This window comes from Rhinichthys klamathensis, unplaced genomic scaffold, assembly GCF_029890125.1.
Source record: "Rhinichthys klamathensis goyatoka isolate OS25496 unplaced genomic scaffold, OSU_Roscu_1.1 h1tg000050l_1, whole genome shotgun sequence".
Taxonomy (NCBI): Eukaryota; Metazoa; Chordata; class Actinopteri; order Cypriniformes; family Leuciscidae; genus Rhinichthys; species Rhinichthys klamathensis.
In genome coordinates this window covers 5,011,556-5,039,210 of record NW_026606596.1, presented here as the reverse complement: position 1 = coordinate 5,039,210, position 27,655 = coordinate 5,011,556, and the positions used below count along the sequence as shown (strand labels likewise).

Below are 27,655 nucleotides of genomic sequence, written 5' to 3'. Positions count from 1 at the left end.
ACTCAATCTTTCTCTCTTAGTACAAGCCCAGCAAACATTGGTCCGACGGCAACGTCGTGTCCCTGGCCAAAAATAGTTGCGGCCAGGACGTCATAAATCGGTAAAAAATGTAACACAGAACATTTCCTAAAAATGCATTCAGATACATTTGTACATGTCTACAGTTGCATGTATAATTGTTATTTTAACTTTTAGCTCGTGTAGTTATGTTTAGTGTATCGGGTGAGAGGACGTCACCTGGCGACGTCTTTTACACGTGCATTTATAGTCCATCATGACCCTCTATGAAATCCTTGTTAAATATGCAAAAGCTGCGCTTAATCCTCGCATGGTTAATACTGCAATAATTAATGTAGTTGCCCATGAAGTTTTTAAGAGGTTGTGAAGAAGACGTCCACTGGCGTCCTTTACACGTCTAGTCAGGCTGTGTGTGAATAATAACGTCCACTGACGTCTTTTGCACGTCTAGTCTAGCAAGACAGAAAAAAATTATCAGGATTTATAATTCTTTATACGATTTATATACAAATGAATATATATTTACTTTATCTTGTTTTTATAAATTATAATCACAAAATGCACAGTATAGTCAAGTGATTGCAAATGCAAAGCCACTGCATTTTAGTCATTATTTTAACCTGTTGTACCTGATGTATTCGTTGTTATTTTTTTATGGAATGTATATACATGTAAAACAGAAATATACCCGGTCACCATTTATGTCTGAGTTGGATGTAATTACCCAAACCCTCTGCCCAAACCATAAACTGTGCTGCCAAGATGTAGTAACAAAAGGTCTCGCGATATTACAAAATCATGCGATGGGATTATCTCGCGAGATGTTAACGCGTTCTCCCCATAGATTCTGGAACTTTGAACAACCACGAGGAGAGGAGGGAGTTGTGTCGATATTATTATTAAAAATCTACTGTTGGGTAAGTACATTTTGTATTAGATTAACGTGCTTGAGTTTTACTTGTGTGACATGAATGAACCGAAAGAAATTATGCCCACATTGTCAACTGAAATTTACTGAGTTTGGCTAAAATTAGCCAGTAGGCTAAAAGTAACTTTGAACGTATACAACAACGGTAACGTTATACCAAGTATATTGTTTAATGATACAGTCATTACTGTAACTTATTAATGTAGCCTTTTGAGAGTTTCTTTCAGAAAGTAAATGATCTGAAATGGAATGAAATGTTTAGCTGGATTTTAACATGTATGTTTTCAGTAACTGCTTTAAAAATAAAAGCAGAACATATTTTATACAATAAAATAAAATGTAATGCATGTTGATTACCTTTTTCTAATGTGTCATTCATGATTCATTCATCTTGTTCCATGTTTTTTTTTAATTTAGCTGTAGACCATAACAAGTATTTTGAAAATAAGTGCATATCATTTACCTCAAATTTTAATTTAATAATAATTTTATTTATTTAAATATATATATATTATCTTCCCTTAGATGCTGTGAAGAGGTGGAGCCCAAATGCTACAGACTCTGAAATTGATGCAGCAATGGCAGAACACCTGAAACACGCTCCAGGAACAGCTGGTGGATACAAAAACTGAGCCAAACAATGTGTTTTTAAACGGATAGTTTCCCCAAAAATGAAAATTGTCATCATTTACTCAACCTCATGTTTCAAACCTGTATACCTTTCTTCATTGAATTTTCATTTTTGGGTGAACTATCCCTTTATATAATAATTCAGTATTTTGTAATTGGTATTTTAGTTTGGTTAACAAATGTTAAACATTGAAAAAATATTAAGATACATTTTGGCTGTTCAAGATCAATAAAATGTGCTAAATCAGAACATGCTTCTTTTTTTCATATGTCCACAAATAATGTGTTCTTGTTTGTGATGTACACGTGATTAAAACGTTTTATTGACGGTCAGGTCTGACTAGACCAATTTTGGACCTTTTTAGAACCTTTGTCAAGATGTGTAAACTTCAAGACTTGATTGCCTTTCACGATGTTACACAATATGTGTGTGATTATTTTAAATGCAGGCTTATATACACTTAAATTATGCAGCAACACATTTAAACACACAAATGACGACGCATTTAGACGTCCAGGGACGCGCTGAAGAGACGTGGAATTCACGGCCAAAAGAGACGTGGAATTCACGGCCAGATGACGTCAAAGACGTCGGTTCAACTTTCATTTTGGAACTATTTTTCAACCATGACGGGACGTGTCGGACGGACGTCTTTTCAACGGTCATTACACGTCCAAATGTTTGCTGGGAGAATACTATTATGTTGGAGGCATAAAGATATACATCTCAATGGCACTAGTGGGGGCTATTTAGCAATCTTTAATGTCCGATGGTATTTTGGTCGAACTGTCATGGATTCAGCCAGCACACCTCAGCACCAGATCCTTCAGCTCCACCCACTCGTTCCCAGTCACCTGTCTATTAACCTGACACACCTGGCTGTCACACCCTCATCAAGCACCACATTCTAGAAGCTCCCAGTTCACATGCACTCACTGTCTGGTCTCGTCAGTCTATACATGAGCACAAGTCACTTACCTGACGACTTACCTTCATCGTTTGCTTCCAGAGACTCGTTAGCTTGGACCAACTCTTTTCATCGTGTTTGTCAGTAACCCTACAAGCTAAAGACCCCATCAGCTAAGTGTGACTGTCAATTGAGCTCAAGATCATCACCAACGCTTTAATAAATAACTGTTACTTTTACCTTCGTGTCTCCTCTCCTGTGTTGTGACACTTGCATTGTATAGTCAAAACCTGTTTTGCTTTGTGTGTGTGTGTGTGTGTGTGTGTGTGTGTGTGTGTGTGTGTGTGTGTGTGTGTCAGTGTGTGTGTGAGAACAGTAATGATAATAAACTCTAAATTCCCGTCTTATAAAAAAACATTTATAATGTTTCAGAATAGCTGACAAAGTTACAGAATATTTCACAAAAAAAGAAAAAACAATACAAAACATACTAATGCCAAAATTAATTTTAGATAAAGAAGCACGTGTGTGCAAGCTAAGAATATATATCAGAATATTTATTTTATAAATTTATATCAGAATATTTACTTTAATTATTTTATAGCTGTGAATAGGTTGTTTTGGAAATACATTCAGCCATAAAATGTCCTGGAAGAATAGACGAAAGATGAAATATTTTGACAAATATTAGGAAAATAAATGTCTCGAATCCACACAATTATATAAATATAATTTAATAAACATGTTGATATATTTTGAACATTTGTAAATGGTAATTGTGCAACTTATAACATACAGAAACTGCCAAATATAGCCTATATCAGGAAAAATTTAATTATTCAAATATGAGTGTATAGGCTATATTAGATGTGTGCCAACAGTAGCCTAATAGTAAACATGCTGCCACTTGTCCTTAAATGGATAGTGTTATGTCTTCATGACAAGAAGCACAAGCAAGTATATTCCTTCTAGGAATCTTTTAATAACTCGTATGCACAAGCAGTATAACATGCAAGCACATGCTCAGTATTATTCTCTCTCAATCTTCTCCTCTTACTTCACACGTAATTCTAACTCAAGAAATTTGAGTGCCATCTAGTGGTGCATTAATGTAAGAACATCCCATATTCCCCTCTTAGTTAAATTAATTCTTTCTGTAGCCAACATTTGACAAAAAAATAGAAATAAAGAACATCAAATAAGTAATGTATCAACAATTTCACATGTGTATGAAGAATACACTAAGCAACACATTACATGAATGCAAAGGAGCATTTAAAGGGATACTCCACCGTTTTTTCATATTAAACTATGTTATTCTCTTATCTAAGACGAGTTGATACATACCTCTCTCGTCTCAGTGCGTGCACTGAATCGCTCTGTCGGGCGGAGAACTTTGAGAGCAGTTAGCTTAGCCCCATTCATTGTATATGGGCCAAACAGAGATGAAGTTAGAAGCGACCAAACACATCCACGTTTTCTCTATTTAAATATAGTTACACGAGTAGTTACACGACCAAGTATGGTGACACTAAATAAAATGTGGTGCTTTTTATAAGCGGGTAAAAGTGATAACTATAATTTATGGCAGAACAGCACTTATTGGGAGCACTTCGATGCATGATGCATGCCACTTCTTTCCGTCGTCTAAGAGGTAGGTGTAAGGGCCAACTTTTTTCCTCACCTCAACTGGAGGAGTGAATTTTGGATGTCCTTTTGGTACATGTACTGACTTTTTTATGCGCACTTTATCCCCTTTTTGGAAAGAAGAATGACGCACTCGATGATTGGTGTCAAAGCGAGATTTCAAGACATCCTGACGTGCGGAAACACGTTTCTGCAGTTGTTTAGGTTCATGACCAAAAGGTGAGGGTCTCAGGACATTGAGGCGGGTACGCATTTTCCTCCCATGAAGTAATTCGAAGGGGGAAACACCTGTCACAGCATGAGGTGTAGCACGATAGATCTGCAGAAAGTCAGTCACTGTTGCTTTCCATGGTGCTGATTGCAGGATTGCTGATTGAATTGTACTTTTAAGAACTCTGTGGAAGCGTTCAATGGCTCCATTTGCAGCAGGATGACACACGGATGAGCGAATGTGCTTAATGTCTCTCTCTTTCAAGAACGCAGAAAACTCTGGTGAAGTAAACTGAGGCCCATAGAGTGGTCGGGTTGCCATGTCTACTGAAGACAGAGGTAAGAAAAGCAGTCACCTGTTTAGTTGCAACAGATGCAGTAAAGGCTACCTCGGGCCATTTACTATAATAGTCAGTGATTGTCAGAGCGTATCGACAGTCCCAGACAGCAGTCTCGAAAGGGGCCACAATGTCTATCGCCAGTTTTTCCCACGGTGCAGAGGGTAAAGGAACAGGCTGTAGTGGCACAGCAGAGGTTTTCGCAGTTTTATCCAGAGAAAGGCATAATTGACAGGCGGTAATTTGTTCTTCCACAAGTGTGTCCATTCTGGGCCCCCAATACATTTCACGCAGGCGTTGCTTTGTTCTTACAATCCCCTGATGGCCCTCATGTGCAATGCGGACTAGCGACTCACGCAGTTCCCCAGGTACCACCAGTCGAGACCCTCTGAACACAAAATCAGCTTGCACACTGAACTCATGTCTTAGTTTGTAGTACGGGCGTAGAACAGGATCCAGAGCAGTAGTAGATGAAGACCAGCCACGCGCAATTTGTGTGCGCAGTGCAGAGAGTTCAGAACAACGAGTAGAGGCAGCAGCAAATTCATCCTGAGATATGGCAGTCAGACCACTGGACAGTAAAGCAACAAATTCGGGCTCTGTATCTGACTCAGCATCGGAGAGGCAGGGGCAGGCGAGACAGTCTGCAGTGTAGTTTTCAGATCCAGCACGATACTCAACTGCATAATTAAAAACAGAGCAGCCCACCGAGCTATGCGCATACCAGCTTCGTTGTCAAGGCTTGATGGTCAGTCCGCAGAGTAAATCTGCGACCCCACAAGTACGTCCTCCACCTTTCCACTGCCCAAACGCAAGCCAGAGCCTCCTTTTCAACAGTGGAGTATTTCTGTTCAGCTGGGGTGAGTGTTCTGGATGTGAAAGCGACAGTACGTTCTTGACCATCAGTGCTTATTTGTGCGAAGACAGCACCTAGTCCGTAAGCAGACGCGTCAGTAGAAATGACCACTGGCAGCCCCGGCTCAAATAGTGCAAGAGCAGGGCTGTGTACAAGTAGCTTTGTTACATCAGCTAAGCTTTGTTGATGTCCAGCTGAATACCCTGTGATGTCAACATTTGTTCAAAAAACTTCAAGCTCTGCTTTCTGAATTGACATTTAGATTCCTTCAGCACCAACCCAGCATCTTTGAGACATTGCAGCACATTCTCTAGTGCTTGACCATGCTCCTGCAGCGAGCGTCCCCAAACGATGATGTCATCTAGATAATTTGCAACGTTCTGGAGTCCTTTTAGAATGACAACCATCATCTTTTGGAACGCAGATGGAGCAGATGCCACGCCATAAGGTACCCTGCAGAACCTGAAGAGGCCCTCGTGTGTAATGAATGCAGTTAGGTCCCGGCTGTCGTCATGAAGAGGTACCTAATGATATGCACTTTCCAAGTCCATAGTTGAAAATACAGTTGCACCTTGCAGTAATGTCATCATCTCTTCCATGTGTGGCAATGGGTAGCTGTCTCCTATAACTGCCCTGTTGGGCCCTCGCAGATCTACACACATGCGGATCCCCCCCGTTTTCTTTTGGACCACAACAATCGGAGAAACCCATGGAGAGGCGTCAATTCTTTCAATTACACCTGCATACAAGAGTCGTTCCAGTTCTGCGGAAACAGCATCTCTGACAGAGAAAGGTAAGCGACGCAATTTGTATCTGACAGGAGGTACAGAGTCAGAAATGTTAACCCAATACCCAATTAAGCCCAATACGTTTTGATGGAGGAGTGGAGAGGGCACAAACTGAAGCACATTGTGGCGGCGGCAGCAGTGTTTCCATCGAATCGAAGCTTGAGTCCCTTAATCAGGTCCATGCCTAACAAAGCTGTGCCATTGTCAACGATGAAGAAGTGTGCAGGACAGGTAATGCCATATTTAGATACCATTGCAGGTAAACATCCAAGCACTGAAATTGGCTCTTGCAAGTAAGTGACTAAACGGGCAGAGGGAGCTTGTAATGGCACAGTGCGAAAGTGCTGCTCATACAATTGTTTTGGCAGAATGGACACAGATGAACCAGAGTCCACCGTAGGTTGGAAAGACACAGGTGTAACAGCACATGTAGCATTTATAGTCACATCACACATCAAGTGGTCAGATGTTCCAGGTAGAGAATACTCACCTCTGGTAATTCAATTGAATGCACTGAACGAGTAGGAGCAGAACGGCAGACTCGTTCAAAATATCCAGTCTTATTACAATTCTTACATTTAGCACTAGCCTGGTTAAAACCAGACCATTCTCAGTTGTAACTGAGTTATGGTCTGGCAAAGCGTCATAGACAAATCATTTCCAAATTTTGTTATGTCTTCATGACAAGAAGCAGAAGCAAGTATATTCCTTTGAGGAATCTTTTAATAACTCTTATGCACAAGCAGTATAACATGCAAGCACATGCTCAGTATTATTCTCTCTCAATCTTCTCCTCTCTTACTTCACATGTAATTCTAACTCAAGAAACTTGAGTGCCATCTAGTGGTGCATTAATGTAAGAACATCACAGATAGTTCACCCAAAAATGAAATTCTGTCCTTATTTACTCACTCTAATGTTGTTCCAAACCTGTATTAATTTATTTCTTGCGCTGAACATAAAAGAAGATATTTTTGAAGAATGTGGGTAACCAGACAGTTGCTGGTCCCATTGACTTCCATAGTAGGAAAATATAAACCGAAGCACAAGTCATACTATGGAAGTAACTGGGGACCAGCAACTGTTTGGTTACCCACACTCTTCATTTTATTTTCAACATTAGAAACTTATTTGGGTTTAAAACAACTTGAGAGAGTAAATGATGACAATTTTCATTTTTTGGGGGAAATATCCCTTTAATGTTAATAAAACAACGGTTTTATTGAATGGTTTTAAGGGGTCCTGAATTAAGAAATCAAATACATTTTTCCTTGTTCTTTTTGTTAGTTTATTTGTAATGAACTGATAGGAGACAGCGGGCTCTTAACATGGAAGCTTTACTACTCACATTCCCTGCGCATGATGCATACGCACATTACACATCCAAAACATACCAGTACCTCTCCCCATTTTAGCCAAAGAACTTTCCAACCAATAATTTTTTCCTTGCATTAACATTACATAGTACTGCACTATTACTTTCTCATTCCGTCCATTCCCTCCCCTTCTGTGTTTTTTCCTCTTCTTTTTAATAAAACTCAGTTTCTCTGTAGGAGAAAAAAACAACATGCATTTTTTTTTTAACTTTCAACAGAAGAAAGGGAAATAATATCGAAAGAACAACAACAAGTCAAACTCTAAAGGTTTAGTCTTAATGGTGGTCTGATCACCGTGCCTGCTCTGCTTCTAAAACAGTCCCGAATCTCTCTTGGCTGTGAAGGAACTGCTCTCAGATGGGAATGTTTTCTTCTCAGACTACCAGTCTGCCCTTCTACAATGTAGGGATGTGGAGTATCAGTGGGACTCGTGATTCTGCCTGGGTTTGGTACATTCTTAATCCAGACTGATTGCCCAGTCTGTAGAGCAGGTTTTGTATGTGCTCTGTGACGTTGAGCTGAACCACTTAGTCTGTTTTACCTTCAACTCTTTGTCTTTTCTTTTGAAGGCTTTGAGGTTCGGACAGGCTGGTTTCAGTGCGGATGGACTCACTGGGAGAGTAGTTCTGATGTTCCGTCCTGTAAGGCCCGGCTCGATCGGCCCAAAGTCCGGCATCCGACCAGCGGGGAGGGTTTCTGCGTGTTACCATCTTTCCGCCTGGCAAAGTAATTTTGATTAAATCAAATACATTTCTCATATGTATTTTCTCGTTATTTCATCTGACTCCATAAATGAAAAGGTTTTAATGATATCCGTGCATCATTAAATGTGAGCGAATGTTTGACTATTCTTTTTAACTCTTGAAAATAAAAATGAAAATGAAAATAATGTCAAAGCCAATTATAATCAAATGTAACAATTCATTATGTCAGGTAAATGTGTCTTGCCAATTTCATAATCAGTTCAAATATAATCAATACAATAACATCAAATGCTCTGGAATAAAAGAGAAGAGATTTTCCGACATTAGGAAATACATGAAGCTGAGTCCCGGCGGCTCTCAACAGTCACGGGCTGATCTGAGGTACAGAAGGCCCCGAACCCTTGCTGCATTTCATTATATAGCCAGAACCTCTTTCATGGAAATATGTGCTAACAATGGAAATTTGCATTCAGAGGTTACACCTTTTGACAGCAGAGGAGCATTTTGCCTGAAAGTCACACCCTTCCGTGTGCAAGATATTTCTAAACTCTTAAGAACTTTATTACCTTTTGGTTTACTTCTTTGGGAATGAGACATTTGTACCAGTCGCACCGAGACATTTCAAATGATACCAAACATGTATAATATTCGATGATAATCATTCACAATAAACGATTTCGATTTTTGACATCATAGTCTTTTGCAAAGTCAGCAAAGTCTGATGCTGCGAACTGTGGCCATTGTCTGTAACTAGGACCTCTGGGACCCCGTGGCGAGCAAACATCGCTTTGAGTTTCTCGATCACATTTATTGATGTTGTTGAAGTGAGTGAAGAAACCTCAATGTAAAAGGTAGAGTAGTCTATCAGCAGAGTAGCAAAGTTTCATCAGCAAAGTCTATCAGCAGAACATAATTACCCTTGTTCCAATGGAAAAGATCTGCTGCCACTCTCTGCCATGGTCGTGAAGGTAAAGGAGTGGTCAACAGGGGTTCTGGGTGACTGTTTAGCTGTTTTTGACATGTTTCGCACTGAATTACTTTGTCTTTGATTTTCTTTGTTATATGGCCACCATACTGACATTTGCGCTCTCTTCCCAAGTATTCAGTGATCCCTCAATGTCCCCGTGCAACTTCTCTAGGATTTCTTTTTGCATATTGCCAGGTATCACCAGTCTTTTTCCTTTCATCAGCAAACCCTCTGCAATGAGGTCATGTCTGTGTTGCCAAAACAATGCTAGGTGTGGTGGAACAGTCTTTTTTTCCATCCCAGCCTGTGCACACAAGAGAACTTAGCTGTCTGCACACTTCGTCCTCTTCCTGAGCCCTCTTTATTTGAGTAAGCTTGGTAGGAGTTGCTGGCAATTGTTGAATGACACGAACAACACACACTTTTACATCTTCCTCTCATTTTAGGTCTGCTTCTGATGGGTTTTCTTTGAGTGGAGCTCTGGAGAGGGTGTCTGCTGTGATCAGATCTTTTCCAGCAACTTGCATGATCCTAGGGGCGGCAGTGGCTCAGTGGTTCATGTGGGTTGTCTACAAACCGGAAGGTTGGTGGTTCAATCCCTGGTTCCACCTGACCAAGTGTTGAGGTGTCCATGAGCAAGACACCTAACCCGAGCTGCTCCCGGACTACCGGACAGTGTTAGTTAACCCCGATCCAGAACAGTGATTTGATGGTCTTGTCGTCAAGGCTTGTCTTCATGGTGATCCGGCAAACACATCTGCATAATACAAAAAAGTTAATCTAGGAACACAGGAAACTCAAGAATACAAACTAAAAGTACATGAAAATGAAACTAAAAGCAAACACAACTGATAATATGTAACAGCGATGGACAATTTACTATCCGCATGAGGCCACAGGAGAAAATTCGTAAATGGCATTAAGTGACTTAACTGACGCTGGTAGGTCACATTATGATCGGCAGCATGTATGTCCGAATTACATTCATACTACACACATTCACACTATAGAAACACTATTTTTATCCATTGTGAAGTAATTATTTATTCAAAATATAGTACCTACTTAAGAGAGTATGCAATTTCAGACGCAGCCTCTGAGTGTTCGACTTGAAGCGTCGCTGTGCAGATCGATCTGTGTATGACATCAAAGAACTGCTATCAAAGTACAAAGTACTATCAACGTACATGACCCCTTCAACTGAGGCAGTATGAAAGTTCACATTTCAGGTTTAGGATGCATAGAAACTGCCTCTAGAGGGGGGACAGACATAGCATTGTGCCAAGGTAAACAATTTGTTATGAAACTCAGGCCTAGGCAATAGTTTTTTATTGTTTCATCTGCGATAAACACTCACAACAGAATAAAAGGAACTTCAGTCAGAGACGAAACATTGCAATCTTTATCCTCAATATGGTTCTTATGGAAAAACAGAATACCAAGACATTTCATGAACTGAGACATTCTGAGCAACAAAAGATATAGACACTTTACACACAATGTTAGATCTTTTCAAAGATTCACGACTAAAAGTGAAACTAAGTTATACACTAACCGTTTTCAATTTTTTTATTGTTTTTTAACATACATACAGGGGTCACATAATTGTCATACAAATGAAATAAGGCCAATCAATGGATAGTTGTAATTAACACACCAAAGTATGTGATTAAAATTAACATGATGTGGATTCAATGATTTATGTATTAATGCAATAGTGATTCCAGTCTGGCTTTAACTTTACATGTATTTTATTCTCAGTTATTTACGTAATGGTGATTGTACGTAATGCACTTTTATTGTCACTGTCTGATTTGATCTCTACAATTTGACAAAATAACATGAACAAAATGGCTTTGCAGATGTTTGATTTAATCAAAAATCCAGCTGAAGTTATGGTGGAACAGGTTGTTGAACTCAATAAGATCGTGGGTCTTTTCTCATCTAAATAGGAAACTGCAAGTGAGAGACTTTGGAATAATTTGAAGCATTTTTAACCCTCTGGGGTCCTTCATTTCAGAGTCACACTCAGGACCTTCGGGTCCAAATGGGCCGGAAGGGTGGGATTAATATTTATTTTAAAAAAATCATCTTTTTTTTTTTTTTACTTGTTTTTTATAATATTTTTTCTTTTCTTTTTTGGTGTTTTGAGATAATTTCAAAAATAAAAATGATTTATAATTAATATTAATGCAATAATTATGACCCATTTTTCCCCATTGAATATAATAGAAATTAAAAAAAAATATTTTTAATTTTTTTTTAATTTTTTTTAAAGCTGTATTTCATGTTAGAGTCAAGCCTAGGCCTCATGAAAGCAATTTTTGAAATGAGATGGATGCCATCTGGTGGACAAACTGAGCATTTTAAAAATTCAAAACCCATATGTAATCTGAATTTATTAGTGTGTATGTGTATAAAAGTGTGTTTGTGTGTGTGTGTGTGTGTGTGTGTGTGGATGTGTCTGTTTTGCACTCTTGATGTTTTATAGATTCACCCCTTCACTGTTGTGTGCTTTTTTTCTGGATCGTGGCTGATTTGTAGTTTGTACGCACAAAATAACTCTGTATTTTCACATTTTTGCCAATTTCCCATTCATTTCCTATGCGAGTCCATTTGAACCCGAAGGTCCTGAGTGTGACTATTTTTTTTACAACCACTTAGACTATTCAAATCCTGTCCCCAATTTTTTGGGGGTGTTCATATGCCAAGTACCAACAAAGTCACCAAATTTCGGACCATTCCGATAAAGCAATGATTTTAAAAAATATATATTTAAATGCTTCGGGTCCATTTGGGCCGAAGGACCCCAGAGGGTTAACAGTTGCAGTTTCAGCAACTTACTCCAGATCACATCATGTTTTGGCAAAAGTAATTTTTCTGATCTGAATATGTATCTGCTCATCTCTGTTGTCTCAGCACCAGTTGAGTCTTATCAGTTTGATAGTGTTTTGTCTTATGTAGACAAGAAACACAAAAAGAATAATTCCTTTGGTAAATGGTCAGAGCCAGCATGGTAACATGCACACATGCTCAGCATTCTCTCTACTCTTCTCTCCTCTCACTTCACAATTAAATACAACTAGGAAACTTAAGTGTCATCTAGTGATCCAAAATGGTCATGTTTAGCAACGTTTAAGAACACTTAATTTTATTATTTTCTACAGTTTTACAGCTTCTTTAGTTTGGACGTTTACAAAATATTGTGAAATACAATTATTTCTTAAGTGTTCAAAAAATAAAAGTTGATTTTTCACTTGTTAATAAGATGATACATTTTGTTTTAAGTTATTTCAGCATCGCGTGACTTTTTGTTAATAGATTAATGTGCAGCTTTGCGATTTCATCATTTGATTTGCTTATACTGCCTTTCTACTTTCTCCGTGACTTGCGTTTTGCAGACTACAGGAGTATTTTTATTGATCGACTTTTTTGGCACCTTAACCTTCTTTTTAATATGTTGGAACACTTACTTTGTTATATCATCTTGCCGTTTGTTTGTTTGTTTGTTTAATAGCTTGCATTATTGCCAAACTGTAGCCTTATGTTGTATTAGAGCAAAGTCACTTCAGTACCATGGACAGCGATAATCGCGTTTTATATTTCTACTCCTACATAGTTGTTGTAATATACAAAGCATAACAATTTTTCTGTTTTGTAATGACTGTGTAGATATGAAGGTTGACTTTATGAAGATAGTGATACGTTTAGTTCACTTTTTGTTTTTATAGAGTAGCATTTCATTGTTTCATCACTGTTACAACACGTGGTGGCACTGCAGACCACAACTTTGAGAGTCACCTAAGCTCCTCCTTTACAGCAACAGAATATGCGTTGAAAGGGTGCAAATAACCAAGGCTTATAGTAGCTTCTGCGTCGTGATTTCGGATTGTATCGAGAGAGGTTTATTTAGTTGTTTTCATCGCTTTTAATCGCAGGACATTGACTGCACAATCATGGATGTCACAGAATATTATGGCTTCTGGATAGTTTTATTTCTGTCTTTATGGAAATATTCGGTTGGCCAGATTGTCTATTCCGTCTCCGAGGAGGTAAATAAAGGAACCGTGATCGGGAATATTGCAAAAGACCTCAAGATCAGCGCTCAGGAACTGGAATCACGCATGTTTCAGATTATGCCTGGATCAAATGCAAAGTATTTTGATGTAAATGTGAAAACGGGGTCACTGTTTGTCAAAGACAGGATTGATCGTGAGGAGTTGTGTGGCTCTAATCAGAAATGTACATTGAATTTAGAGGCTCTTGCTCAGAATCCGCACAGACTTTATCGGCTTGAACTTATAATTGTGGACGTGAACGACAATGCTCCGTTTTTTATTGACAGCATGTATGTTGTCAATGTTACAGAGGATTCAAATGCGGGGGAACGATTTCCTCTTCCGATTGCAAAAGATTCAGATGCTGGCAGTAATTCTCTGAAAGATTACAAACTGAGTTCAAATGAATATTTTTCTTTAGATGTTCATAGCGGGCAACAGAGTATATCTGCCGATTTAGTACTACAGAAAGCTTTAGACCGAGAGAAACAAGCCGTTATTCACTTAATATTAACCGCTGTTGACGGAGGAAAACCTCCTAAATCTGGAACATTGAGTATTGTTGTTGACGTCATGGATGTAAACGATAATAAGCCAATTTTCAGCAAACCTTTATACAAAGTTAAAGTAAAAGAAAACACACCAATTGGAACCAACATAATTTCTGTTTCTTCCAGTGATTTGGATGAGGGCATCAATAGTGAAATTCAATATTCATTTCTTGGACATGGAAATACAGATGAATTGAACCGGTTTAGCATTAATTCTAACTCTGGGGAAATTGTTGTTCAAGGACACAAGAACAACCTGCAATTGAACTCCGTGTTCAGGCAAAAGACAAAGGCAGCCCTCCAAAAATTGCACATGGCAAAGTTTTAATAGAAGTTGTGGATGAGAATGACAATGTGCCAGAGATAGTTACGACTCCTCTGTTGGAAACTGTGAAAGAGGACGCAAAACCGGGAACTGCTGTTGCTTTAGTCACAGTGTCTGATAAAGATGGAGGTAAAAATGGCATTGTTCACTGTGCGCTGAAAGGCTCGTTTCCTTTCAAATTGGAGACGTCATATAACAATCATTATTCTCTAGTGGTAGACGGACCTTTGGACAGAGAGAGTGTTTCTCAGTATAACATCACAATTACAGCTTCAGATGAAGGAACTCCGGCTCTTTCCAGCAGCACTGTTATAACTGTACATATCTCTGATGTTAATGACAATGCCCCACATTTCCCAGCGCCCGTTATTAACGCTTTTCTAAGTGAGAATGGTCAAGCTGGAGGTCTCGTGACAAAAGTGACAGCTGATGATTCAGACACTGGTGAGAACGCAGAACTTTCATATTCACTGTTAGACAGTTCCAGCTCCAGAGTTCCTGTAACAACACTGATCAATATAAACTCTTTGAGTGGAGAAATATTCAGTTTGCAATCATTTAATCACGAAGAAACAAAAAGATTTCAGTTTGAAGTGATGGCAACAGACTCTGGTGTTCCTCCTCTGAGCAGTAATGTGACTGTAAATGTGTTTATTCTGGATGAGAATGACAACAGTCCAGTTATTTTACCGCCTTATTCTGATCCTGGATCAGTTAATACTGAGAACATTCCCTACTCTGCTGAAGCGGGATACTTTGTAGCCAAGATCAGAGCTGTTGATGCTGACTCTGGATATAACGCTCTTCTGTCTTATCATATAAGTGAAGCCAAAGGAACTAATGTCTTCCGCATTGGAAGCAGCACTGGAGAAATAAAGACTAAGAGACGAATGAGTGACAATGACTTAAGAACTCACCCACTTATTATTACAGTGTCTGATAATGGAGAGCCATCACTCTCAGCGACTATCTCCATGGATGTTGTGGTTGTTGAGAGTCTGGATGACATAAAGACATCATTCAGAGAAGTTCCTGTTAAAGAGGAGAGTTTTTCAGATCTGAATGTGTATCTGCTCATCGCTATCGTCTCAGTATCAGTCATCTTTTTACTGAGTCTCGTGGGTTTGATAGCAGCTAAATGCTACAGGACAGACGGCAGTTTCAGCAGGTACAGCGCTCCAGTGATCAGCACCCATCCAGACGGAAGCTGGTCCTTCTCTAAATCTACTCAACAGTATGACGTGTGTTTTAGTTCAGACACAATAAAGAGTGATGTAGTCGTTTTCCCCTCGCCGTTTCCACCAGCAGACGCGGAGTTGATCAGCATTAATAGTGGAGAAGACACTTTTACGCGCACCCAAACTCTTCCTAACTCAGAGAAGGTAAGGCACTGGTGATTTCTCCTTACATAGGCTACTATTATTTATTTAAAAAAAAAATGTTTTAAACGGTTTGGTTATCATTACATTTGTTCTGGAATTTTAATTATGTGTCCATTACTCTATGTATTTTTATGTTATTGTTGATCAAATGGTAGTAGAATAAAATATGCGCAACCACACACTTTCTTCCAAAAATACTTTGCTATGCCTCTCTTAGCCATGTCTCTTTACTTATCTGTGCTAAAAGCTCATTGTTGACTTTTTATTATCTTTGAAGATATTTCAACATTCATTTCTGGATTTCTGATAATCCACGTTACATTTTGCTACTGCATATTAAAATATAATCATGTGCTAACATTTTGCCAACAATAATGGAGGATTGTTTTATTATTATTTCCATTTTCCATTAATAATGTAAAAAAAAGTGCCTTTAACTTTCATTAAAAATTAAGTATTTTTTTGTATTTCAGCAAATAGTCCCTTTCTGAAAATGTAGACCGTCAACCTCAAGAGGTCAAGCTAAATTTTATTGTGAGCTGTTTAATTATATTTTTAAATTTTATATTTAGTTTAATTTAGGACTTATTCACAAAACCTACAAAAAACTATTCACAATGATGGCGACGGTGATGGTGATTGTTATTATTATCATTATCATTATTTCGTGTTTGATCTTTTCTTAGTATCAGATTTCCTAAAGCAGACTTTCAGAGCTGGACAGCGACCGGCCAGCGCTTACTGAGTGTAACATCCCATTTATAACTGCCATTTTTTGTCATCATAATTTGTTTTGTTAATGATTTAAACGAACCTAAGTTAAGTCTTTCCTCTTTACGAATGTGCATTTATTTTTGCAAAACATCTACACTAGATTATGTGATGTTTATCAATTGTGGAATTGACTTGGGTATTTACTCTATTGTGGAATGTGATTAAACAGTTAATCTGATATTTAAAATAATATAATCCCACAAACCCTTCCTTTCCGCTCTGTTGTATTTTGTCGTGGAAGTGAGTTTTGAAAATCAAAATAACGCATTACAGAGCTTTTATGTCCTTAAATGTGAAGCTGTTCCTGGAGAAACTTTGATATTGCACTGCAATTCCATTAGAAACCGCCTGGAGTCGCTGTTAACCGTGAAAATTTAGAGCACCATAAATACTCGCGTATTTGTATATTATCTCCTCCTTCCAACGCACCATTCTTAAACCATATCATATCAGCGGTGTCGTCGGCGGTTGTGTAGTGAACCACAATTCAGCTGGTCTCATTTGCTATGATTCAATATTTGTTTGTTTCTTTTAGATTTTGAATTGTTGGTTTTGAGCAGAGATGAATCAATATGTTGGATCTATATGGACTGCGATTCTGCTGTCTTATTGTTGGACTTTATCCTCCGGTCAGATTGCCTATTCCGTCTCAGAGGAAGTGAATGTGGGAACCGTTATCGGCAATTTAGCAAAAGATCTTCACATCAATGTGCTAGAACTGGAACCTCGTATGTTTCAGATTGTACATGGAACCAACAAAAGGTATTTTGAGGTGAATTTAAAGACTGGGACTCTGCATGTGAATAATCGTATTGATCGAGAATCGCTCTGCTCTGCTGATGAGAAATGCACGATGCTTTTAGAAGCGATGGCTCATAATCCACTGAGTCTGTATAGAATAGAAATACATATAATTGACATCAACGATAACGCGCCATCGTTTCCGATTAGCAGTCAGGTACTGAACGTAACAGAAGTCTCCTCTCTTGGAGAGAAATTTTCTCTTCCTTTGGCTGAAGATCCGGATTCAGGCAACAATGAGGTTAAATCCTACAAGCTCAGTCCCAACGAATACTTTTCTCTGGATGTGCAGAATGTAGAACAGAGTGTTACTGTCGAACTGGTGCTGATTAAAGCTTTAGATCGAGAAAAACAGCCTCTCATTCATCTAACACTGACTGCTGTTGATGGAGGGAAACCTGCAATGTCCGGAACATTAGAGATTATTGTCAATGTTTTGGATGTTAACGACAACTCTCCAGTTTTTAGCAAATCTCTTTACAAAGTGAAAGTGAACGAAAATATTGCCCTGGGGTCCCAAATCATCTCCCTTTCCGCCTCTGATTTAGATGAGGGAATAAATAGTGATATAACATTTTCTATTGTCAAGCAAGGCAGTAGCAAAGCGTCAGATCTGTTTTCAATTGATCCAGATAGCGGACTTATAACAGTTAAAGGTAATATTGATTATGAAGAAAATGCTGCTGTTGAGTTGAGGGTGGAGGCTAAAGATAAAGGCCAGCCTCCTAAGAGTTCACAGTGTAAGGTGTTAGTTGAAGTAGTTGATGTGAATGACAATCCGCCCGAGCTAATGGTGACTTCGTTGGCTAATACTATTAAAGAGGACTCAAAAATCGGAACAGCTGTGGCTCTTGTTACAATCTCTGATAAAGACGGAGGTAAAAATGGAGTAGTGCACTGCAGTATTGTAGGTCAGGTGCCGTTTAAGATCGAGTCCTCTTATAAAAACTACTACTCTTTAGTTGTAGATGGAGCACTGGACAGAGAAGAAATTGCCCATTTTAATATCACAATAATAGCTACAGATGAAGGGACCCCTTCACTCTCTAGTACCAGTGTTATCACAATTCATATATCTGATGTGAATGACAATGCGCCACGCTTCCCAGAAGCTGTGATGAACGTGTTTCTAAAGGAAAACAGCCCAGCAGGTGCCATTATAGCGACAGTGTCCGCGCAGGATCCAGATATCAACACGAACGCTCATATTTCTTATACTTTAATTAGCAGAGACAAAACTGTGATTCCATTGATCTCTATGATTGACATAAATAGTGAGAGTGGAGACTTATACAGTAAACAATCATTTAACTACGAAGACCTTAAATCATTTCAGTTTGAAATTCAGGCGACAGATTCGGGTCTTCCATCACTAAGCAGCAGCTTGACAGTAAATGTTTTTATAACTGATGAGAATGACAACAGTCCAGTTATTTTACCGCCTTATTCTGATCCTGGATCAGTTAATACTGAGAACATTCCCTACTCTGCTGAAGCGGGATACTTTGTAGCCAAGATCAGAGCTGTTGATGCTGACTCTGGATATAACGCTCTTCTGTCTTATTATATAAGTGAACCCAAAGGAACTAATGTCTTCCGCATTGGAAGCAGCACTGGAGAAATAAAGACTAAGAGACGAATGAGTGACAATGACTTAAGAACTCACCCACTTATTATTACAGTGTCTGATAATGGAGAGCCATCACTCTCAGCGACTATGTCCATGGATGTTGTGGTTGTTGAGAGTCTGGATGACATAAAGACATCATTCAGAGAAGTTCCTGTTAAAGAGGAGAGTTTCTCAGATCTGAATGTGTATCTGCTCATCGCTATCGTCTCAGTATCAGTCATCTTTTTACTGAGTCTCGTGGGTTTGATAGCAGCTAAATGCTACAGGACAGACGGCAGTTTCAGCAGGTACAGCGCTCCAGTGATCAGCACCCATCCAGACGGAAGCTGGTCCTTCTCTAAATCTACTCAACAGTATGACGTGTGTTTTAGTTCAGACACAATAAAGAGTGATGTAGTCGTTTTCCCCTCGCCGTTTCCACCAGCAGACGCGGAGTTGATCAGCATTAATAGTGGAGAAGACACTTTTACGCGCACCCAAACTCTTCCTAACTCAGAGAAGGTAAGACATTGCAACTTGCCTGTGTATTGCAATCACTGCTTGACTTGCAAAATTACATTTTTAGAAACGATAAGTTGAATGTTTTGATTTTATAAACTATCATTACAGTTTATATTCCAGTTTAGATGTCTATAATAATAAAAAAGGAAATATCTTTTTTTATTTTTTATTTTTTTTATTACGCGCATCCCAACCCGATACTCAAGATAATACGTAACACACTGGACAGCTTTGTCAAATTATACATTTTATTTACAAATCTCACTTGTTACGATGATGCAGTTTAGTTTAGCAAATTAGTAAATTATCTCGTGACTTTGGAAATGCAGTACTGGAATAATGACCTTTTCATACAAACTGCTGTTTGTATTTTTATTTTTTATTTAAGGTTTAACTGTAGCCTATTTTGAATTTAAAAAGCTAAATAAAATCAGCACCACGGACAGCGGTATTGACGTTGAATATTCCTTCTCAATATTTGTATTTGCTGTAATACAAAACAAAACCTTTTCTGTTTCGTAATGATTGTGTTGATATGATGATTTCGATTTGAATTTATGAAGATATGTTTTCGTTCAGTTCACTCTTTGTTTTATAGAATCCTGTATGAAGTAACATCTCGTTGTTTCATCACTGTTACAACACGTGGTGGCACTGCAGACCACAACTTTGAGTCATCTGAGCTCCTCCTTTACAGCAACAGAATATGCGTTGAAAGGGTGCAAATAACCAAGGCTTATAGTAGCTTCTGCGTCGTGATTTCGGATGGTATCGAGAGAGGTCTGTTTAGTTGTTTTAATCGCTTTGAATAGCAGGACATTTTCTTGCACAATCATGGATTTCACCGGATATTATGGCTTGTGGGTCGTTTTATTTCTGTTATGGAAATCTTCGCTTGGCCAGATTGTCTATTCCGTCTCCGAGGAGGTAAATAAAGGAACCGTGATCGGGAATATTGCAAAAGACCTCAAGATCAGCACTCAGGAACTAGAATCACGCATGTTTCAGATTATGCCTGGATCAAATGCAAAGTATTTTGATGTAAATGTGAAAACGGGGTCGCTGTTTGTCAAAGACAGGATTGATCGTGAGGAGTTGTGTGGCTCTAATCAGAAATGTACATTGAATTTAGAGGCTCTTGCTCAGAATCCGCACAGACTTTATCGGCTTGAAATTATAATTGTGGATGTGAACGACAATGCTCCGTTTTTTACTGACAGCATGTATGTTGTCAATGTTACAGAGATTACAAATGTGGGGGAGAGATTTCCTCTTCCGATTGCAAAAGATTCAGATGTTGGAAGTAATTCTCTGAAGGATTACAAACTCAGTTCAAATGAATATTTTTCTTTAGATGTTCATAGCGGGCAAAAGAGTATATCTGCTGAGTTAGTACTACAGAAAGCTTTAGACCGAGAGAAACAAGCCGTTATTCACTTAATATTAACCGCTGTTGACGGAGGAAAACCTCCTAAATCTGGAACCTTGTGTATTGTTGTTGACGTCATGGATATAAACGATAATCAGCCTATTTTCAACAAAGCTTTATACAAAGTTAAAGTAAAAGAAAACACACCAATTGGAACCAAAATAATTTCTGTTTCTGCCACTGATTTGGATGAGGGCATCAATAGTGAAATTCAATATTCATTTCATGGAAATACCGATGAATTGAAACTGTTTAGCATCAATTCTAACTCTGGGGGAATTGTTGTTCAAGGTCAAATTGATTACGAGGATGATTCTGGAATTGAACTCCGTGTTCAGGCGAGAGATAAAGGCAACCCTCCAAAAACTGCACACTGTAAAGTTTTAATAGAAGTTGTGGATGAGAATGACAATGCACCAGAGATAGTTACGACTCCCCTGTTGGAAAGTGTGATAGAGGACGCAAAACCGGGAACTGCTGTTGCTTTAGTCACAGTGTCTGATGAAGATGGAGGTAAAAATGGCATTGTTCACTGTGCGCTGAAAGGCTCGTTTCCTTTCAAACTGGAGACGTCATATAACAATCATTATTCTCTGGTGGTAGACGGACCTCTGAACAGAGAGAGTGTTTCTCAGTATAACATCACAATTACAGCTTCAGATGAAGGAACTCCGGCTCTTTCCAGCAGCACTGTTATAACTGTACATATCTCTGATGTTAATGACAATGCCCCACATTTCCCAGCGCCCGTTATTAACGCTTTTCTAAGTGAGAATGGTCAAGCTGGAGGTCTCGTGACAAAAGTAACAGCTGATGATTCAGACACTGGTGAGAACGCAGAACTTTCATATTCACTGTTAGACAGTTCCAGCTCCAGAGTTCCTGTAACAACACTGATCAATATAAACTCTTTGAGTGGAGAAATATTCAGTTTACAATCATTTAATCACGAAGAAACAAAAAGATTTCAGTTTGAAGTGATGGCAACAGACTCTGGTGTTCCTCCTCTGAGCAGTAATGTGACTGTAAATGTGTTTATTCTGGATGAGAATGACAACAGTCCAATTATTTTACCGCCTTATTCTGATCCTGGATCAGTTAATACTGAGAACATTCCCTACTCTGCTGAAGCGGGATACTTTGTAGCCAAGATCAGAGCTGTTGATGCTGACTCTGGATATAACGCTCTTCTGTCTTATCATATAAGTGAAGCCAAAGGAACTAATCTCTTCCGCATTGGAAGCAGCACTGGAGAAATAAAGACTAAGAGGCGAATGAGTGACAATGACTTAAAAACTCACCCACTTATTATTACAGTTTCTGATAATGGAGAGCCATCACTCTCAGCGACTATGTCCATGGATGTTGTGGTTGTTGAGAGTCTGGATGACATAAAGACATCATTCAGAGAAGTTCCTGTTAAAGAGGAGAGTTTTTCAGATCTGAATGTGTATCTGCTCATCGCTATCGTCTCAGTATCAGTCATCTTTTTACTGAGTCTCGTGGGTTTGATAGCAGCTAAATGCTACAGGACAGACGGCAGTTTCAGCAGGTACAGCGCTCCAGTGATCAGCACCCATCCAGACGGAAGCTGGTCCTTCTCTAAATCTACTCAACAGTATGACGTGTGTTTTAGTTCAGACACAATAAAGAGTGATGTAGTCGTTTTCCCCTCGCCGTTTCCACCAGCAGACGCGGAGTTGATCAGCATTAATAGTGGAGAAGAAACTTTTACGCGCACCCAAACTCTTCCTACGACCGAGAAGGTAAGACATTGCAACTTGCCTGTGTATTGCAATCACTGCTTGACTCGCAAAATTATATTTTTAGAAACGATTAAGTTGGATATTGGATTTTATAAACTCTCATTACAGATTATTTTCCAGTTTACATGTCTATGGGAATAATATAAAAAAGGAAATATGGTTTTTATTTTATTTTATTGTTTTTATTTTATTACGCGCATCCCAACCCGATACTCAAGATAATACGTAACATACTGGACAGCTTTGTCAAATTAGAAAAATTATTCAAATTTCTCACTTATTGCTCAGATTATGCAGTTTAGTTTTGCAAATGAGTTCATTATCTCGTGACTTTGGAAATGCAGTAGGCCTGGAATAATGACCTTATCATACAAACTGCTGTTTGTATTTTTTTAAAATTTAAGGTTGAACTGTGGCCTATTTTGTATTTAAAAATCTAAATATATTCAGCACCACGGACAGCGGTATTGGCGTTATTCCTTCTCAATATTTGTATTTGCTGTAATATAAAACAAAACCTTTTCTGTTTCGTAATGATTGTGTTGATATGATGATTTCGATTTGAATTTATGAAGATATGTTTTCGTTTAGTTCACTCTTTGTTTTATAGAATCCTGTATGAAGTAACATTTTGTTTCATCACTGTTACAACACGTGGGGGCACTGCAGGCCACAACTTTGAGTCATCTGAGCTCCTCCTTTACAGCAACAGAATATGCGTTGAAAGGGTGCAAATAACCAAAGTAGCTTCTGCGTCGTGATTTCGGATGGTATCGAGAGAGGTCTGTTTAGTTGTTTTAATCGCTTTGAATAGCAGGACATTTTTTTGCACAATCATGGATTTTACCGGATATTATGGCTTTTGGGTCGTTTTATTTCTGTTACGGAAATCTTCGCTTGGTCAGATCGTATATTCCGTCTCCGAGGAGGTAAATAAAGGAACCGTGATCGGGAATATTGCAAAAGACCTCAAGATCAGCACTCAGGAACTGGAATCACGCATGTTTCAGATTATGCCTGGATCAAATGCAAAGTATTTTGATGTAAATGTGAAAACGGGGTCGCTGTTTGTCAAAGACAGGATTGATTGTGAGGAGTTGTGTGGCTCTAATCAGAAATGTACATTGAATTTAGAGGCTCTTGCTCAGAATCCGCACAGACTTTATCGGCTTGAAATTATAATTGTGGATGTGAACGACAATGCTCCGTTTTTTATTGACAGCATGTATGTTGTCAATGTTACAGAGAATGCAATTGAGGGGGACAGATTTCCTCTTCCAAATGCAAAAGATTCAGATGTCGGCAGTAATTCTCTGAAGGATTACAAACTCAGTTCAAATGAATACTTTTCTTTAGATGTTCATAGCGGGCAAAAGAGTATATCTGCTGAGTTAGTACTACAGAAAGCTTTAGACCGAGAGAAACAAGCCGTTATTCACTTAATATTAACCGCTGTTGACGGAGGAAAACCTCCCAAATCTGGAACATTGAGTATTGTTGTTGACGTCATGGATGTAAACGATAATAAGCCTGTTTTCACTAAACCTTTATACAAAGTTAAAGTAAAAGAAAACACACCAAATGGAACCAAAATATTTTTTGTTTCTGCCACTGATTTGGATGAGGGCATCAATAGTGAAATTCAATATTCATTTCATGGAAATACCGATGAATTGAAACTGTTTAGCATTAATTCTAACACTGGGGAAATTGTTGTTCAAGGACACATTGATTACGAGGATGATTCTGCCATTGAACTCCGTGTTCAGGCGAGAGATAAAGGCAGCCCTCCAAAAAGTACACACTGTAAAGTTTTAATAGAAGTTGTGGATGAGAATGATAATGCACCAGAGATAATTGTGACTCCTCTGCTGGAAAGTGTGATAGAGGACGCAAAACCGGGAACTGCTGTTGCTTTAGTCACAGTGTCTGATAAAGATGGAGGTAAAAATGGCATTGTTCACTGTGCGCTGAAAGGCTCGTTTCCTTTCAAACTGGAGACGTCATATAACAATCATTATTCTCTAGTGGTAGACGGACCTCTGAACAGAGAGAGTGTTTCTCAGTATAACATCACAATTACAGCTTCAGATGAAGGAACTCCGGCTCTTTCCAGCAACACTGTTATAACTGTACATATCTCTGATGTTAATGACAATGCCCCACATTTCCCAGCACCCGTTATTAACGCTTTTCTAAGTGAGAATGGTCAAGCTGGAGGTCTCGTGACAAAAGTGACAGCTGATGATTCAGACACTGGTGAGAACGCAGAACTTTCATATTCACTGTTAGACAGTTCCAGCTCCAGAGTTCCTGTAACAACACTGATCAATATAAACTCTTTGAGTGGAGAAATATTCAGTTTGCAATCATTTAATCACGAAGAAACAAAAAGATTTCAGTTTGAAGTGATGGCAACAGACTCTGGTGTTCCTCCTCTGAGCAGTAATGTGACTGTAAATGTGTTTATTCTGGATGAGAATGACAACAGTCCAGTTATTTTACCGCCTTATTCTGATGCTGGATCAGTTAACACTGAGAACATTCCCTACTCTGCTGAAGCGGGATACTTTGTAGCCAAGATCAGAGCTGTTGATGCTGACTCTGGATATAACGCTCTTCTGTCTTATCATATAAGTGAAGCCAAAGGAACTAATCTCTTCCGCATTGGAAGCAGCACTGGAGAAATAAAGACTAAGAGACGAATGAGTGACAACGACTTAAAAACTCACCCACTTATTATTACAGTGTCTGATAATGGAGAGCCATCACTCTCAGCGACTATCTCCATGGATGTTGTGGTTGTTGACAGTCTGGATGAGATAAAGACATCATTCAGAGAAGTTCCTGTCAAAGAGGAGAGTTTTTCAGATCTGAATGTGTATCTGCTCATCGCTATCGTCTCAGTATCAGTCATCTTTTTACTGAGTCTCGTGGGTTTGATAGCAGCTAAATGCTACAGGACAGACGGCAGTTTCAGCAGGTACAGCGCTCCAGTGATCAGCACCCATCCAGACGGAAGCTGGTCCTTCTCTAAATCTACTCAACAGTATGACGTGTGTTTTAGTTCAGACACAATAAAGAGTGATGTAGTCGTTTTCCCCTCGCCGTTTCCACCAGCAGACGCGGAGTTGATCAGCATTAATAGTGGAGAAGACACTTTTACGCGCACCCAGACTCTTCCTACCACTGGGAAGGTAAGAAGACCTTCGAAAACTGGTGTTAAATAATATATTTACAGCTGAATTTTTGATCTCAGCTGTTCAAAATTATTTATTAAGTTGTCAAAAATGTTGCTTTGGTTTTCACATCTTAGTTGTTTCACTTGTTTTTAAGTTGTTTTGATACATTATGAATTCCTTGAATTGGCTAGTAATGCAGTTTAGTATCATAATGATTAGGCTAATCTTGTCCTGGATGCAGGTTTTTTTTTTTTGTGCCTATTTCAAGCATCCAAATACTAGTATAGGCATTTATATAATTATCGATAGTTTACAGACCAAAAGCGAAATGTCGTGGAAATGTAACAAAATTAATCAGACATAGCTTAAGTGACAGGAAATGTACAATTAAAACGCAATTAAGAAACAAAATAATAACGTTGAACTTGATAATAATGTTGATGATACAAATAACAACAGTAATAGTAAATGCGGTCCCAAATGCTGATTGATCACGCTGTTAAAAATTACAGTATATTCCAGATTAATAATTGCATTACTTTCACAGTAATTCCACTGTAGGACTTCTCTTGTATAACTGCACTCTTGGACATTTCTTGTAAAATCTACAATATCATACTGTATTTCTACACTTGCAGTGCAGCACGAACAGATTATGCTGTGAAGTTTCTTGATTCTTGTTTGTTTTATCTGTGCTGCTGAACTTATTTTTGTTTCACTTTTAGCAGTTTGTGTTGTGTGTTTATTTTGTAATGTTCAGAATTTATCTTTTTATATTTTTTTGTTGAGTGTCACCATTGTTGTGTTTTGCATATCGATTATTAATGTCTGTGCATCATTAGGTGACGAAGGAAAAAAAGTGTTGCAAGATGATTTCAAATCTTTCAAAGATGTATCTCAGCAGCTGCTTCATTATTGTTAAATATCCATCTACAAACAATTATGAATTTGAAATAAGATATTGGTAAACTCTCATGCTGAAATAATGCTATAGTAGTATAGTTTGAGTAACTTAAAATCAGCCAATTAGCTAATTTTATATTCTAGCTTCTCATTGTTTTAACAAATGTTTATATTTGTCACACTTCTGACTTGGCTAGATCAGAAATTTTAATATGAATATACAAGGTCCAAGATCCCAAGCAAATGGAACACTAATCACCATTATGGTGACTTCAAAACAATTACAGCACTAAACAATATAATTTCTTACTGTGGGATGGTTACAGATAACTTTATAATGTAAATTCACAGTAAAACAAGAGCAGCAAATTACTAAGATGTCAGCATCATTTTGCTGTTGATTAACAGTAAGTTGTAAGAAAATGACCCAGCATACATTAATTTCACTGTAGATTTCTGACTACTGTATTTTATTGTAAATAATACTCTTTAATCCAGCAAATTCCTGCCAGTTTTTTTTACAGTGTGTTTTACAAATAAGAAAATCAGTAGGCCTGTTTTAAGGAGACATAAAATCGTTGGATAGGCAATTCAAAATGAAAATGCAAAAACAAAACAGGAAATCAATCTCAATAATAATAATTATAATAATAGACTAACAATAATAATAATAATATATTTTGACTTTGAATGCTTCGTCAATTCAGCATCCCAGTCTGTTTTTTCGCCATGATATTAATTGGTTTGACCTTTTCATCACTATGCACCTCTCTTACCGGATCATCAGTTACCTATAGCAACATTACCTACATGGACAACTGCATTTTGTAGTAACAAGCGCCCATTTGATTGTTTGCAGTCTTATTAGATTATACATGCTGCAAGTAGCCTACATAATATTACTGCTGTGTCTTGCTTTGTTTTTCAGAGTTGAAATTGTTTGAGTATTGCTATTGTTTATGTTGTAGTTTCGTTTCAATATA

At 38.3% G+C, this 27,655-nt stretch overlaps 2 protein-coding genes and 1 pseudogene across 2 annotated transcripts; all 3 read left to right on the top strand.

Annotated features, from left to right (window-relative positions):
- Positions 1-13,138: 13,138 nt before the first annotated feature.
- Positions 13,139-27,606, top strand: LOC130082764 (protocadherin gamma-A4-like). The gene is made up of 4 exons (XM_056247615.1): positions 13,139-13,273; positions 20,171-22,608; positions 23,493-25,784; positions 27,601-27,606. The coding sequence occupies exons 2-4, from the start codon at positions 20,227-20,229 to the stop codon at positions 27,604-27,606; spliced, it is 4,680 nt and encodes a 1,559-aa protein (XP_056103590.1). The 5' UTR covers positions 13,139-13,273; positions 20,171-20,226.
- On the top strand, positions 13,218-15,701 carry LOC130082936 (protocadherin alpha-8-like; annotated as a pseudogene).
- LOC130082765 (protocadherin alpha-7-like) lies at positions 17,329-20,002 on the top strand. Its single transcript, XM_056247616.1, has 2 exons — positions 17,329-19,392; positions 19,991-20,002. The coding sequence occupies exons 1-2, from the start codon at positions 17,329-17,331 to the stop codon at positions 20,000-20,002; spliced, it is 2,076 nt and encodes a 691-aa protein (XP_056103591.1).
- Positions 27,607-27,655: the final 49 nt, after the last annotated feature.

Bases quoted from the DNA above. Each gene is read 5' to 3' on its own strand.
- LOC130082764 (XM_056247615.1), top strand. From the start codon at position 20,227: ATGGATTTCACCGGATATTATGGCTTGTGGGTCGTTTTATTTCTGTTA. The intron at 22,609-23,492 runs GTGTATTGCAAT...TCGCTTGGTCAG, and splicing joins TAAGACATTGCAACTTGCCT to ATCGTATATTCCGTCTCCGA.
- LOC130082765 (XM_056247616.1), top strand. From the start codon at position 17,329: ATGGCTCATAATCCACTGAGTCTGTATAGAATAGAAATACATATAATT.